The 15816-nt window shown below is 34.4% G+C and overlaps 1 protein-coding gene across 4 annotated transcripts; it reads left to right on the forward strand.

Moving 5' to 3' along the window:
• Positions 1 to 6780: 6780 nt before the first annotated feature.
• On the forward strand, positions 6781 to 13708 carry LOC121792319. Of its 4 annotated transcripts, none has more exons than XM_042190214.1 (11): positions 6781 to 7276; positions 8019 to 8158; positions 8743 to 9424; positions 9557 to 9641; positions 9948 to 10035; positions 10393 to 10577; positions 10777 to 10909; positions 12292 to 12428; positions 12530 to 12604; positions 13034 to 13153; positions 13289 to 13708. In XM_042190214.1, the coding sequence occupies exons 1-11, from the start codon at positions 7074 to 7076 to the stop codon at positions 13364 to 13366; spliced, it is 1926 nt and encodes a 641-aa protein (XP_042046148.1). In that variant the 5' UTR covers positions 6781 to 7073; the 3' UTR covers positions 13367 to 13708. The 4 variants fall into 4 exon arrangements, with proteins under 4 accessions (XP_042046148.1, XP_042046149.1, XP_042046152.1 ...); XM_042190215.1 differs by having other exon boundaries at positions 6781 to 7102; XM_042190218.1 differs by having other exon boundaries at positions 6781 to 6957.
• Positions 13709 to 15816: the final 2108 nt, after the last annotated feature.

Below are 15816 nucleotides of genomic sequence, written 5' to 3' on the forward strand. Positions count from 1 at the left end.
TTCACAAAACACATCACTCTCATTCTGATTTTACTTCACTCTTGTTTACAAAACACTTCACTCTTGTTCAGAAAACACTTAACTCTTGTTTAGAAAACACTTCACTCTTGTTCACAAAACACATCACTCTTATTCTGATATTACTTCACTCTTGTTCACAAAACACATCACTCTTATTCTGATTTTACTTCACTCTTGTTCACAAAACACATCACTCTTATTCTGATTTTACTTCACTCTTGTTCAGAAAACACTTCACTCTTGTTCAGAAAACACTTCACTCTTGTTCACAAAACACATCACTCTTATTCTGATTTTACTTCACTCTTGTTCACAAAACACATCACTCTTATTCTGATTTTACTTCACTCTTGTTTACAAAACACTTCACTCTTGTTCAGAAAACACTTCACTCTTGCTCAGAAAACACTTCACTCTTGTTCACAAAACACATCACTCTTATTCTGATTTTACTTCACTCTTGTTCACAAAACACATCACTCTTATTCTGATTTTACTTCACTCTTGTTCACAAAACACTTCACTCTTGTTCACAAAACACATCACTCTTATTGTGATTTTACTTCACTCTTGTTTACAAAACACATCACTCTTATTGTGATTTTGTTAACAAAACGCATCACTTTTATTCTGATTTTACTTCACTCTTGTTAATAAAACACATCACTCTTATTCTGATTTTACTTCACTCTTGTTTACAAAACACATCACTCTTATTCTAATTTTACTTCACTCTTGTTAACAAAACACATCACTCTTATTCTGATTTTACTTCACTCTTGTTTACAAAACACATCACTATTTACAAAGATCCCAAAAACAAGGGAGAGCAACCCAATCAAAAAATCTCTACACCATTTTTGTTACAAAAATTACATTCCTTTCTCCTTATTTTTTCAAGGAAAGTAAATAACAAAAAAAAAACACCAATGGCAACCTCTCCTAGCAATAACCACACTGCAGCGGAGTAAGCAGTGACCTATGATACATCTCTCCGCCATGTATGAACATCAAACACCGATCCCCTTCCGACACCGACATCGACACCGACACCGACACCGATCCCCAACAAATCACACCTACACTCATTAATATACAAAATTCATGCATACATAAACCTCTCCACACACACACACACACACACAAAACTTCGAGAGAGACGAAATGGCTGAAACCGCCGCCGCGGCGGCGCGCTTCCCCTCAATTGAGAAATGCGACCTCTCCAGCTCGAACCGCCACTCAATTTCTGAATGAATTCAATTTTGATTGAACCCAACACAATTTTGGATTTAATTCGATCTGCAATGACAATAATACCCCTGACTTGTTATTATGGAGTAAATTTGTGATTGAGGGAGCTAATATCTCATTAAATTCGAAAATTAATATTAGCCATTGATTTTTTTGATCTTGTGGCTATTATTTGTTCTCTAGTTATTTGGTTAAGAGGTGTTTGCCATAGATCATGACCCTATATATATATATATATATATATATATATATATATATATATAAAATTCTAAAAGAATATAATTTATAATAAATTACTTACTATATGCTTGAAAATATTAAGAAATACTACTACTTATTATTAAAAATTTGAAATTATACATTATTTAATTCATTAAAATTTGTTTAGTAAGTTATTAATAGATGACATAATAACTACTACTAAAAGGCGGTTTTTCTCGAACTCCCAGTTAGATTTAAAATTCTGGAATGTCATTTTATTTATAATGTACCAAATGGTTCACACAAATGATGTAAAACTTGGAAGTTCACAAGTTCAATTCTGCTGAACGGAATATCAATCCAAGAAAGCACACATGTCTTTGGATTTTTGAAAAGACACATGATATAACATGCAACAATATTACTAAAGATTGCTAGAAGGCTTGCGGCAAAAAAAGTTGCTCAATAGTTTCCATCTTTTCTTTGCATATAATACATCGATCATCCTCAATTCTAGTTACTCCTAATCTGAAAAATCTATCTGGTGTTGATTTTACCTTAAAGAATAAACTAACTTGAAGTTATGTTTTTGGTGGGGCAATGTTCATCCTTGTGAGTTTTTGTTGGACTTGTGGCGAGCTCTCATCCTCCATAATGTTGGTAATATTCAAAACAAATTTAGAAACCGAGAAGGAATTTGATAAGTCACTCAATCACACCGTTTTGTCACATGTGTTTATAGAGATTTGTAAGATTCATGATGTTGATGAGGTCTCTGAGTCCTCTTCCCAAACAAAAAGCTTTGTCCTCCACTAAAATGTTCATTTCCACTCTCCATTCACCCATATTCTAATTTATCCAACAAAATCTAGTTTGCAAGTAGAAAGTGTGAACAACTTGAAAAGTCTAAGACTATAATGTGAATCTTAAGGATTAAAGACTTATATGTTTGCCTCCCCAGACTTGCTATTGTAAATATTTCAACAACTCAACAAACCCAACAAGAAATTGAACAATAAAAATAGTTGAAAAGGAAGAAGATGAATGTGTTATGATTTAGATGAATGCTTGGAACCTATAGACATTCTATAAAACAATGAAGACAACCCACGACAACTTTCACCAAAACAAATATCTAATGACTCCATAAAACTAGCAAAACAAGAACTAGTAAAGCATACCTTAACATTCAATCTAAGCCCGACAATAGATTGGAATGCAACCACAAGAGATTTTGGATAAACATTCAAAGATGAAGGGGGTGCTCAAATTGTTAGAGTTTGTATACTATAAATCACCTTTCGAGTGATTGAATACCGTAAAACTCTATATTTTATTTTCCAATGGATGCAACAGATTATTTTTGTCATAATGTTGTTATGTTTTACATTTAATGAATGTTTATTGCATATTTACATGTATAAGCAATGTAACAAAGTCTAAGTCTTTGTTTTAGTAGATCGGTTGTGAGCGTCGTCCACTTTAAGGTAACACGGTCAGTTTTGAACAAAGAAAAATAAGAATTTCACAACCTAGATAGGCCTAGACTACCTATCGTGAAAGGTTGCAATGTCAGTCCGCATATTTCTAAGCCTTACTGAAATAAGATGACATCGGTGTGGTATTGCACTGAATTGGATCTAACAGCAAGACGGGTCTTTATGCTATCTACTGAAAGACGAGTGAAGTGCGGCTGGAAAGAGCGTGTGCAATTGATGTATCACAATACTACAGGGTCCAGAGGATTCGCTAGATCACAGGGTCTAGGAGAGCGTGTGCAATTGACCTTCAAAATTCGGTCGTTGGACAAACTATTTCCGCTTCAAAGACCTCAACCCACTATACTATTGGCTAGTATCGGGATGTAAAGGATCGATCCCACGAGGATGGATAAGTTAGCATGCATTCATAGGGTTTTGGGAAGGTTTTGGCTGCTGCCACGTAACAAGTGGGTCAAGAATTTAAACTACAGCACTGGGGAAATTAAAGCTAAACTACTCTATCTACTGGGTCCAGGAAACGGGTTCGCACGACACATGCATGACTCAAAATGAAAAATCAACTTGAGAAACAAAATTCAAACGAACTGGGTGTTGGACTGGCTTTCCTAAAATGACCCAATAAACTAGCACAGAAAGTGGGGACCAAATTTCCCTAAGTGTCCAGGTTATAGAAAAGCTGCGGAAAGCACAAAAGATAAGCAGAAAGCACGAACATGAGCAGATCTGATCCTGACTACCAACAAACTTCATCTTCTCCATGAATCAAACGGGAATAAAATAGTAAAACAGAGCATAAATCACCATGAGAACAGAGCACGTTCCAGATCTGAGTTTAAACACGAAATTAGAGACTAAATCGACAAATCTAAACTACTCGGCCTAGCAGATGCGAGAACAAACAGTAAACAACCATAATCATGCAGAATTTAAACGGCAACTCAAGATCCATCACGATTCTCCAAAATCCCCACGTCTCCATAATCAGATCCAACAATTCCAACAACAAACCAACAGATCACAACTCCAAACATCCAACAAACAACAAATACGAAAGAGAAAAACAGCAAACAAACATCAACTTCACGAGATCCAACAAAAACCAACAGAAACTTCCATAATATATAAAACTAAGTTTGATTCCAGAAATCCAAGTCAAAAATAGAAATTACGAAACAAAAACCAATGAGTACTTAAAATGGAAAGAGAACTAGACAATCAAATGTAAATATTGTTTCTTCGCCTTAGCAAGACGGTGTTACACAGCAGCAATGTACGGTAGCATTGAAACGAGCCTTATCAACGAGGTCTTGATACTTAATTTCTTAATCAATGTACGGTAGCATTGAGCATACAGTATTGATTATGCACTACTTTAACTTACCAAATGGTGCTGGTTTTTCGCAACTCAAGAATCATGGTATATTGGGTAGTGGTGATTAATATCTAGCGGTGCTAGGATTGCTATTATATTGAATCATGCGCGAGGTGAGTCTCGTTTGATAACGTCCACAAGAGGAGCTCGAAACAAGGTTTTATTATTCGGAACCTAGCTAGTTGGAGTTTGATTACTCTATGAATAATAAATAAGCGTTTATGGCTAAGTCCACTATTGGAGTTAATAATATGTTGATTAATTAAGTTCATAGCAGATATTAATTAATTAATGGACGTTTCTATCTTAAGCGTGGGAAATGAACGACAAACAAATGGAAACCCGGAATACTTGTAATTTCGGATTTGGATGGGTAGTGCAATATTACTTCTGTAGTGGCTGCTCGTAATATTCCAATATAAGCTTATATTAAATTGTGGGTTCAATTTAATTAGTAAGAAGCTAATTGGGGAGGCCATATCCAAATTCTTCCATAGATCTCTGTCTGGGCCCAATATGTGACTTGATATAAATAGGAGAATAAATGAGACAGAAAATAGACTTAATTATCATCATAATTTTCGTCCCCCTCTCTTTCTTCAAGAGGGACGATTTTTCTAGCTCTCCTCCGTATGGGAATTATGTCTTCTTTATTTAAGTCATAGTATTCTGGTGAGATCAGCCCACACTGATATCAGTTAACAGTCCGGGAACCAGTCAGAAAGATCCGTGGTTTAGTACTCAAGATCTTCACGTGGAGAAGACGCTAGCCAACTTCGATTCTTTGGAGAATTAACGAGGTAAATTGGCTAACTCCGTAGTAAGCATGTTTTAGGTTTCAATTACGCTAAAGCATGATTAAATTCAAGTTATGAGCATGATAAATGTGAGAATTACCCGAATAGATTTTGTCTAAATAATCTGCTAAATAGATCAAAGATATTATGTGATCAATTTCATGCACGCTTCTGCTGCCAACTCCTTCACAAATTTGAGACGTTGTTCTACAATATCATTCAAAAGTTATCATTGAAAAACCCTAACATGTCTATTTATACTAGGGGGTCCAGAGCCTTTGTCCTAGCGGCAATGAGCTTAGACATTATTGCATGAGGTGCTGAGTTCGAGCCCTCTTGACATTAGTTGTAATTTCCTCCTTCTATAGTATATGAGTTTATTTGTAATTTTCCCCCTTATACAGGAGTTAATTTTTTTCTATTTATACTAGGGGTGAAAAAAGAGCAAAATAAAATAATTATTGGTCAAAAAGTCATATCTTGGACAAAACACCCTACCAGGCGTTTTGCATGAGGAAAACTGCCCGCCCGCGCGTTTCTTTCTACATTGCGCGGCTTCTTAAAACGACCATAACTTCCTCATCCACGCTCCGATTGAGGCATGCAAGATACTCACGCGAAGCTCTTTCGACGATGAAGACAATGGTGGTCTGAGGAGAGCATTTTGACTTTATACTCATAGGGAAATTACAGTTTGAATCAAACCTCCACATTCGGCTTGGCTCCTTGTCATGTCTCCACCCTCTTCTCGGACCTCAATCAACCTATGACCTTCGACATCGTTGTATTCTATGATTGTGAGTACCCAGATTCACATCAGACTGCCCAATAATCATACCAAAAACTTCATGTGAGCCCCATTGTCTATCTTGGTCTCAATGTCTTTCCCAACCACTTCTTGTACCTCCTTAAAGCTTCTAATTCGTGATTTGTCCCCCACATATGGACATTTTTTTGTTATTCATTAGTTGAAAATGCTCAAAGTGCGTGGTATCATGATTAAATTAGACAGCGAACCTCCACCAACAGTTGAACAAAAATTAGACATTCTTAATTATATCATAAATTAGATAAGAATTCATATCACGGATCGCAAATTTGCAATTACTATCCATTCGTTAACCTAGTATTTCAATCTATACTATAGTGGATGAACCACCCCCACTACGTCTCAAACACACGACCTATGTGGTGTGGGTGCAAAAATTTGTATGTCAGCACAAATTTCGTTTTCTCAAAATTCAAATTATTTGGACCAAGTAATATAACTTTTTAAAAATAAAACAAAATTGATTAGAAGAAACATATGTTTATAATATTAATTTTATATGAATATTTATTATAATTTTTAAAATAAAATGTATACGTTGTTTATATATAATCAGTAATAGTTATTCGACAATGATCTGATTAAAATATGAATATATGTATTTTCTTATGGTTAATTTTATTTAATTAATAATATAAAATTGGTACCATGAAAATATGGGTGTAACAACACTAGGTATAATATTAGTTATCAAAATATTTATTAATTTTCGATTGAATGAGTCAAAGCGGGTTTCAAACTATAATTCCAAATAAATATTAGTAGTACTTGGTATTTTATTTTTTTTAATCCGGTTTTCGTTTCGAATTTCCTTCGTCCTAAAATTAGCAGCTAGCCCAGAATTATTTCTTCTTATCTAAAATCTAAAACAAAATAAACTTTTCACCCAAAATCACACCGCCCCCTCTACCGATAAGTCCAAAACGGTGCGTGCGACTTCAACGGCGGTCGTCCGTACGGCGAGCTTGGCGCGCAGCGCGGTTGGTTCGCGCGTTTTCCCCCTTTTGCTTTACGATTTTCCGGAAACTTGAATGATGTCTATCAAAGTAGCAAATGTGTTTCAGTGCTGAAACACAACTTGAAAAACGAATTATATTCACATGCGAGAGAAAAATAATTTAGTGAGATGGTTCGATTTGAAAATCACCACATTCTGCATGCTATTAGTAAACGTGCTGCTTGCTCTATCTTCTGCTGACGCACTTGCATTGAGTTCCATGCTATCGTTTGTTCATGTATTCATCGATATTATCGATTGCTCCGTTTGGTTTCGTGTATACTGCCCAAAGATCCAAGGGAACTGGTTCGTACAGTCTCTACTGTTATACAAATGTTGTGTTGGTTAGGGTTGGTGGAATATAGTTTGGTTTTGTGTATTTTGATGGCTATAAAATTATCAGAGGAAAGAGAGAAAACTGAGTGAAGTTGAGTGTTGGCTACTCCTTATGCCATCAATTTGGGGCCTGATTTTTTAAATAATATGTATATTATGCCATCTATTGATAACTTTAAATCATCCGACCACACATTGGTATAATTCTCCTATATAGATCCCAAATTGATTGTTGAAGCCTTATAACAGTCTATAAGATTTGGTTGCATAACATTCTTCACCGTTTTTGTGATGGTTAGTCAAATTGTCCATATATGCTTTGACTATATCTATTCTGCCTTATTCTGTCTTTCTTCCTAGTTTGAGCATCTTCACTGCTGTTTACTTTTATATTCATTACCACTTGTCATTCAGTTGCACCTACCAATCCCTAATGTGTAACCTGTAAGGTGCAGTGGGTACACAGCTGCATACAAAATTCAATTAGTCATTGCTTGTATCTGATTTGAAGTTGCATTTGACCAGAGTAGTTTTTGTGAATACCACTATCTTAACCTGAAGTTCTTGATCTATTAAATTTGTGAATCTAGTCTCAATTAATGGAAATATGATAGATTATCATTCTCCTGTTGGCTATTCACTATTAATTAGCAAGAACATATCTATACTATTATTGTTTAGCCGTTTAACATGCCTTTTTCATTTCATGTAGGCTTTCCATTTCTTTACTCATGGGAATGGACGAAAAACCAATACGCAGGCAAACCTCAATATCGAAGCATGCTTTTTTTGATCTCTCTCATGTTTCTCCATTGGTTTTCTTGTATCTCCTTAAAGAATGTTATTCTTATGGTAGGTCCTAAATTCTATCCGAATTCTATGAGTATGCTTATGCCATAGGGCATATATCTGTTGGTCTTTGGCTATACAGATTGTATTTTTATGTGATCAATTTGAACTATGGCATAAACAAGGACGGGAATATTCTGGACTTCTGGTCTTATAGTTTTGTAAGAAAATCTAACTTTGGAGTTTGGAGCCTTCTCGTCTGTCTTATGAATATGGAACATTGTTTTGCCTCAATACTTTGTGGACTATTATCTTGCCTTTCTCAGAGTTCATTATATTTTGCCTCGAATTGGTTTTATGGTCATTGTTTTCTTTTGGTAATTAATTGGCTATGATTAGTTGGTAATGTTTCATTTGAGCTAAAATTCTTGATTTCTTTACACTATTATTATTGTGATACTATGTAGTACTACATTTTACACAGTGATATTGCATATGCTTCAGAATCATGCATTTGAAATAATGAAATGGCAAAAAGATTATTCACTAGTTCAAGCTTGGACAGTGGTTCATCTTTACCCAACATGTTGAGTGTGTATTTACTCGGGGTTAATTTCTATTTATGAAGAATAAACTAATTTTGACAGGAACTTGCAAAGCAACCATGAAGTTCCGTGCATTACAACAACAACTGTGTCTAGTTTTACTCAACAATTGCCAAATTGGACCAGCTACTTGGATTGCTCACTGCCTCTGCATGCTGCCCATGTTCCAACCATACTGTGAAGGCTTCAGCCATTTGGTAATATCTGCTCTTTGTCGTTTCTTAAAAACGGGCAGCAATGATGAAGATGTAGTGGAAGCAAAAGAGTGTGCTGCCAAGTTATTTCTGGACATTGTCAATGGCACTCTGGAACATGACAATGGGGTCCTTATCAAGATTATTAAAGTTTTTGAAGTCACTTTAACAGATATTGATAATGCGATGTCTGATGTATCAATGAAGAGCAAACTTAAAGCTGATTCAGCAAAAGAAGTGGTTGAACGATATGTTTGCAAGAAGCTGGAATGCCAATCTTATATGACTGCTGTTGATCTGTTAATACACTTCTCCATCCGTGATTCTGGAGAGTCATATTTAATGAAAATGATGGAGTGCCAACAAATGAAAGCAGCAGAGAAGTGGGCATCATATTTGGGAAAGCCCATGCTGTGTTTTCTCGTCCAGGAATATGTAGACCAGAAATTGTTACAGCCTGCATATGATATTATAAAGAAAAACAATTTGCGCCAGGAATTCCCTGAATTGTATCATCAGAGTAAAGAAAGGTGAGAAGCTTTTGTTTATTGCTCTGTGTCCTTTACTGTTATTTACTATTCACCATTTTAAATTAATGGGTTCCAACTTTCAAGTACCCAATTAGAATCTTGCTAGAATAGTATTTTTTTACATGCTTGCAGCTCACTTAAGAAGCTAGCAGAAAAAGGTGTCTGGGAGGTAGCAGAAGTGAGAGCTACTGGTGACAGAAAACTTCTTGAATATTTGGTATGTGCAAGGTGTCCAAAAGTTCTATGGACTTTGTTGAATTTTATTTTCTGTTCTGCTCTAGATGCATATCCCTTTGTTTTGTAGCCGTATGATACATTGTCTAAACTATTTCCTCGTAAATATTTTGAGTTCACATATATACTTTTTCAAAATCAGTGAAACAAGAAAGGGAGAAGTAAACATATCGTGCTTTTCAATAAGGATATTAAAGTTTTGATTCACTTTTCATTTTGGCTATAGTGGTATAAAATAAAAAAGAACAAATTAAATGAAGGGATGATTTATTTAAGTTGTGTATACTAGGTCTATTTAGCAATGGAAGCTGGCTATTTTGAAAAGGTTGAAGAACTTTGTGAACGCTATTCCATCAAAGGTTTCTCTAATTCTGAAGGTATGCTACAAGAAACATCCACATGTGTTATATTACAATGATGTTCATTGAGTCTCGATTAAGTTATGAGGAAGGCCAAAAGTTTCTGGGAAGGGTAGACGTTGTTCCTTGGAGAAAACAAATACCACTTCTGTATTTTGAAAAATCAAAAGTTTTTATTGGAGAAAACAAACACTCCACTTCTGTATTTTTGAAAAATCAAAAGTTTTTTTTTTCTCGTCTATTGACTGATAAGTCTCTTGCATGCTGGCTGAATCTGGTTATATGTCCTGATTTTTAGAATTAATACTCAAGTTGGTACATTAGTCATTTATCTTTCTTGTCTAATTATGAGTTACGATTTTTTTTTTTCTACAGAGCCAGAGTCAAATCTTCCGCACCGTCACTATTTAAATCTTCACGAGTTATGTATTGAGGATGTTTTGTGGGTTGATGAAGTCAATAGTCTGCGAGAGGCAATAAACTACTTTAAGAATTGCAAAGTTGTTGGTGTTGACTGTGAATGGAAACCTAATTATGAAAAGGGCAGCAGACCCAGCAAGGTAACTTAGCTTTTCCATAATCATCACATGGCGCAAGGTGATTTTCCTACAATTTTGTACCTTTTTTGCCTCTCTCCTAAAAAATTGCAAAAGTAGTTTCTCTCTTGTATTACTGGTCAAGATATCCATCATCTTTGAGCACCTTCCTGCTGGCAAGATTTGTTTAGTGTATCTGCTTATTTGTTATCAAATACTGCAGGTCTCCATCATGCAAATTGCATCTGAGAAGAAGGTTTATATACTTGACCTTATCAAGCTGTATGCGGATGTTCCGAGTATTCTGGATGAGTGCCTTGGCTGCTTATTTCACTCTTCAAGCATTTTAAAACTTGGTAATAGTAAAGTTTTTATGCTTTAATCAAAATCTGGACCACTGAAATGTCAAATGCAAATTGATTTTGAAGTAAGACATCATAATTATGAAGTTGCATGGAATTAAAAACACTCTGCAATAGTAATGTAACAAGACTAGGTACACCACATTTTCTTTTTTGATGTCTCTTAACCATCTGCTACACCCTGAAACAGTTAACAGTCATCTTAAAAAAGTTCCCTAAGGCTATTTTGAATTTGATATGGCGAACAGTTTGTAAGTCTGTTGAGTGTATATATACACAAGATTCCCACAGATATCCATTTGACACGTGGCTAAAATAAGGACCTCTACCTATGTCATGAGTCATTACATCTACCAATTGATGTGTACTTTCTCTTGTAGTACTAGATTAGACTAGGATCTATTCTGCCTTTGGCCTAGGAATTTACATGTAATTTTCTTAATGTTGTGACAATGAGCTAGGCTGTTTGCAATTCCAATGGCAGCTATTTTCTCACAAATGATCACTACAATGTATCTCATAGGTATAACATATACTGCCAATGGGAATACCTGTACAATTTGGATACTGCATAATATTTTTGGGACTTTATGTTTAGATGCCCATGTCTAGAGAACATCGCTCCTTAACCTTTGCCTGGATAAGTGCTTTAGATGAGTTGGGATAAGATCTACTGCATTCACCCTACAGAAGATGTGATTCCAATTAATTAGTTCTTGCATCAGTGACACAGACTCAGCTTGAGTTTCTCCTGTCACCCTGTCATAAAACTTGGGTTATTTGCGGCACCTTTCTCTTGAATTGCTTATTTTTTCTCGCCAGAACTATACATCTACAAAGATCTAGGCTAAACACTATCTTCCACCATCCAACTCATAGAAATTGTTGGAAATCTATGTATGAATAAGAGGGAGGTCAATGGTTTAGGTTCAGCCAGGAAAAAGAGAGCAGAGCAGCTTTGCATATTGATAAGTTGGCTGAATTCACTGGCGATAATTTTTCTGAATGAATAATTTCAGATATTTCAAAGAGACAGATAACTGCAGGATTGATGTGACTATTCATTTGTGCAACTAGAATCAAGAAAAAATAACATAGATAAGGTGGAAATTTTTTCAGGGATCTAGTTCAGTAAATACAGGACACGTAATTAATCAGAACAGTAGAAATATCTTCGTATCTTGGCATAGTTGCTAATTCCAATTGCATTATTTGATTTATCTTGGTAACACCTGTATGCCACTTTGTTTATTTGTTTGTGTTTTTGATTTGCGTGCAACAGTGCAGCATGTAACTATTTTATTGCTCTCCATTCTGCATTGACTAGAGTGGATAAGATAAAATTATAAAAACTGACTGCATTTTTTAAACTGTAGGCTACAATTTCCAGTGTGATGTTAGGCAGCTTGCACTTTCATATCGAGATTTAAATTGTTTCAAACATTTTGAGATGCTTCTGGATATCCAGAATGTTTTCAGAGAGCCAAGGGGTGGTCTTTCTGGTCTGGCTGAGGTAACTTTAACCAGCCAGAGATATTTTATCGCATGTATTGAGCTGCCATCATAGTCAAGGTACCTAATTTTCCTCTGCTATTATGATGTTGGCCTAAACAGAAAATTTTGGGCATTGGTCTGAATAAAACAAGACGAAATAGCAATTGGGAGCAACGACCTCTGAGTCATTATCAGGTGGGTGCTTCTGTTTATGATAATTTGAATTTGACTTCATCTTGTCATCTTAACATCTTTTTTGGCATAGTGTCAACACAAAACTGTTTCCAAGGTATAGAACTAAATGAGAACATGAGGATAGTACTAATTTTTACCTTTGAGCTACATAATTCACTGAAAATATACAAAACTAAGATACAATCTGATTATGTCTTTAGCACCTACAGTAATTCAAGGGGCATATATTATTGATGTTTAACCTAGATAGATATGCTTATAATCTTATAACTAATGCGGTAATTAGAATCTTACAACTGATATTTTAGAGTACCACACATATTTGTGCGATGCCATGCTATAATTGTTATACTGAATATTTTCATTTTTTGTGGAAGAGTTGGTTGAATTAAGCCATGTATCCCATATATTTACGGATTGTCATTGCAGCTAGAATATGCCGCTCTGGATGCTGCTGTTCTCCTCCACATATTTCGGCATGTAGGCAGGCACTCCCAGCCTGTAGGCACCTCAGATGGAAATGCCAAGATAGAATGGAAATCACAAATTGTATGGATCTCTCTTTCTGTGTGTGTTAAAGCCAGTATTTGTGTGAAAGGACTTGCACTTGGATTGTGAAGATCATTAAAAGTTATTCGGAGTCTTTCTGTTTGCTCGTTTCTGATCCATCTTCCAACTGAACAGATATCCCATATGGACAGCTCAAAAGTGCCCAGAAAGGATGTTAAAATTGGAAATGAGCCAGACACTCTGATGAACTGAACATGGAGGGTGAAGCAAAACAACCATTAGGTATAGCCAGTCTTGTACAGAACTTGCCATGATGCAGAGAACTTTTTGCGAGAGGAATTGTAAAGTTTTCAACCTTTATGACAAACAATAAACAAAAACATGACAAATTGAAATGAGATTGAAGATCTAGATAGAAGGTCGAATTTCTGTATGCTCAAATAAAAAACCTTCATAATTTTGTTCATTTTGGATCTACGAAAAGTATTATTGTAGACAATGCTGTGGTGTATAAAATTCATGATTATGATAGGAGCACTATTGTACGCATCAAAGAATTTCATTGTCTAATGAAACAAAATGGTATTCGCGATACAATATTTTCATATATACCTTTTTTGTCTCCTAAAAATAGAAATATTATGAAATGACATTAATTTTAATGCAAAATTAGTAATGTAAGAGAGATAAAAAGAAAAATATGATAGGGGAAAACGAGCCTTATCTCATTAGAGATTTTTTTTAAGAAATAGAAAGTTTCTATTTTTAAGGGACGGAGCAAATATGATATATCCATTTAGTTGTCCAACCCTTAAGATTTGGAGGCGACGTCAAATAAACAAGTTATGTGTCGCCCCTTCTGAATTTTTCTCTTTGAACCATATTTAAAGCAAATTCACAAGATTCGTAAAATGTTCACACCACATAATGTAGAGCTTATAATTTTTTCGAAGTCTTTGCTAAAATATGCGAGTACAATCCTCATAGAAAAAGGGCATCCTAAAATAACAATTTAGTTATTAAAACTAAAACACACAGTCCGTGTCGGGCTATTTGATAGGTTAATTGGGAGCACTTAAACGCCAATTTCGAAGTGTAAACAAAACGATATGTTTTATATGGCGAATTAAATATGAAATCGATTTTGAGATGAAAGATAAGTGGTAAAGGAGTAAAAATTCAATGGTTCGGACATATTTTTACATGATATGTCCGATTAATTCCAACTGCAGAAAAAAGAGAAGAGAGACTCTATCTGCTATTGTCACGAAGAAAATGAAAAAAATAGAAAAAGGACACAAACAAAAAAGAGGATTCTTGATTTGAGAAAATGTGATCATATTTGTAAGATGGAATTGGGTATTTGGATATATTTGAAGAGCATGAGGTATATCCACAATTGAATTAAACCACTTTTAATCGAAGGGATCATAGAAGAAATCACCTACAACATTTGCTACTAGTACTCCCACGTCCCTGGAGAGTATGCATTATTTTCTTTTTCGTCCCCAAAGAGTATAAACTTTCAATTTTAGAAACTCTCTTCTATCTAATTAGGCGGGACCTATTCTCTACTAACTATACTTTAAAAACCTTTTCTATCTCTTATACTTTACTAATAATATATTGAAACCCGTGCCAAACCCAAAGTTTATATCTTTTAGGGACGGAGGGAGTACTATATTTACTAATGCATCATCGTAAAACAAATGGATCTTGGATCCTATGTGGATGAATAACCCCTTCCGACCCAACCTTTCTCGTCCAGCTTCTCAATGTTTTCTCTCTCTACTTTTAGTCATAAATAATTATATTATTTCCTTTTAATAATAATTTAATAATGTTAATTAATTTATTTAGCAGTTGGGTTAGTTAAAGTATATAAACAACTATACAAATTATTTTTATATACTATATATTATTTTTATTTTTATTTCTTGTTTATATGTAAATTATTTTTATTTATTTATCTTATTTTCTCCACTATTATTGTATTATTACTTAAAATATATTGTATTAATTATTTTATTTATATCTTACTTTCTTTCCGTTTCTATCATATAGTTTTTGGTGTCTTATAGTATTCCACCATTCATTCCATCACTCTTACTATTACATAAAATCTGTTATGAAAATAGAAATATTATTATTATTATTATTATTATTAAATAAATGTAATTGATGTTTATCACTGAAATTAAAATTTTATAATATAAATACACTGCCTATGCAGTAATTAATCTTAATAATCAATAATTATATAACAATTTGTAAAATAAAATATAAAAAGCTTACGGTCAACCCAAATTGAATTAGTTAAGTAATTCATAAATTAATTAACATTATTAAATTATTATTCATGGATGGGAAAGTACTATATATTCCATTTTGGTATATTTCAAAGAAAGTAAATACTCATTAGGTAAAATTAGTTTGAATGTTAATCCTATTATTCGCGGGCACAGAAGTACTATATTTTGATATATCTCCAAACAAAGTAAATATTAGGTGAAATTAGTATGAATGTCCATCTGTTTTTATTTAGTAAATTAAATAAATGTTTGTTAGATATACCACGTTGATGGGATACGGACTAAACAACTAAACAATAATTGCGAGCCCAATAGCAGTGACGGCCCATCAGCCCAAAACCCAAGAAAGAGTATCAGTTCGGCACAACCAAAGAGTTCGGTCATAGCCTA

The sequence above is a fragment of the Salvia splendens genome, chromosome 2 (genome assembly GCF_004379255.2).
Source record: "Salvia splendens isolate huo1 chromosome 2, SspV2, whole genome shotgun sequence".
Taxonomy (NCBI): Eukaryota; Viridiplantae; Streptophyta; class Magnoliopsida; order Lamiales; family Lamiaceae; genus Salvia; species Salvia splendens.

Excerpts from the sequence above, each read along its gene's own strand:
- LOC121792319 (XM_042190214.1), top strand. The coding sequence starts at position 7,074 with ATGCGAGAGAAAAATAATTTAGTGAGATGGTTCGATTTGAAAATCACC. Across the intron at positions 10,578-10,776 it reads AGGGCAGCAGACCCAGCAAG|GTCTCCATCATGCAAATTGC; the intron begins GTAACTTAGCTT and ends CAAATACTGCAG. Across the intron at positions 12,429-12,529 it reads GTCTTTCTGGTCTGGCTGAG|AAAATTTTGGGCATTGGTCT; the intron begins GTAACTTTAACC and ends TGGCCTAAACAG.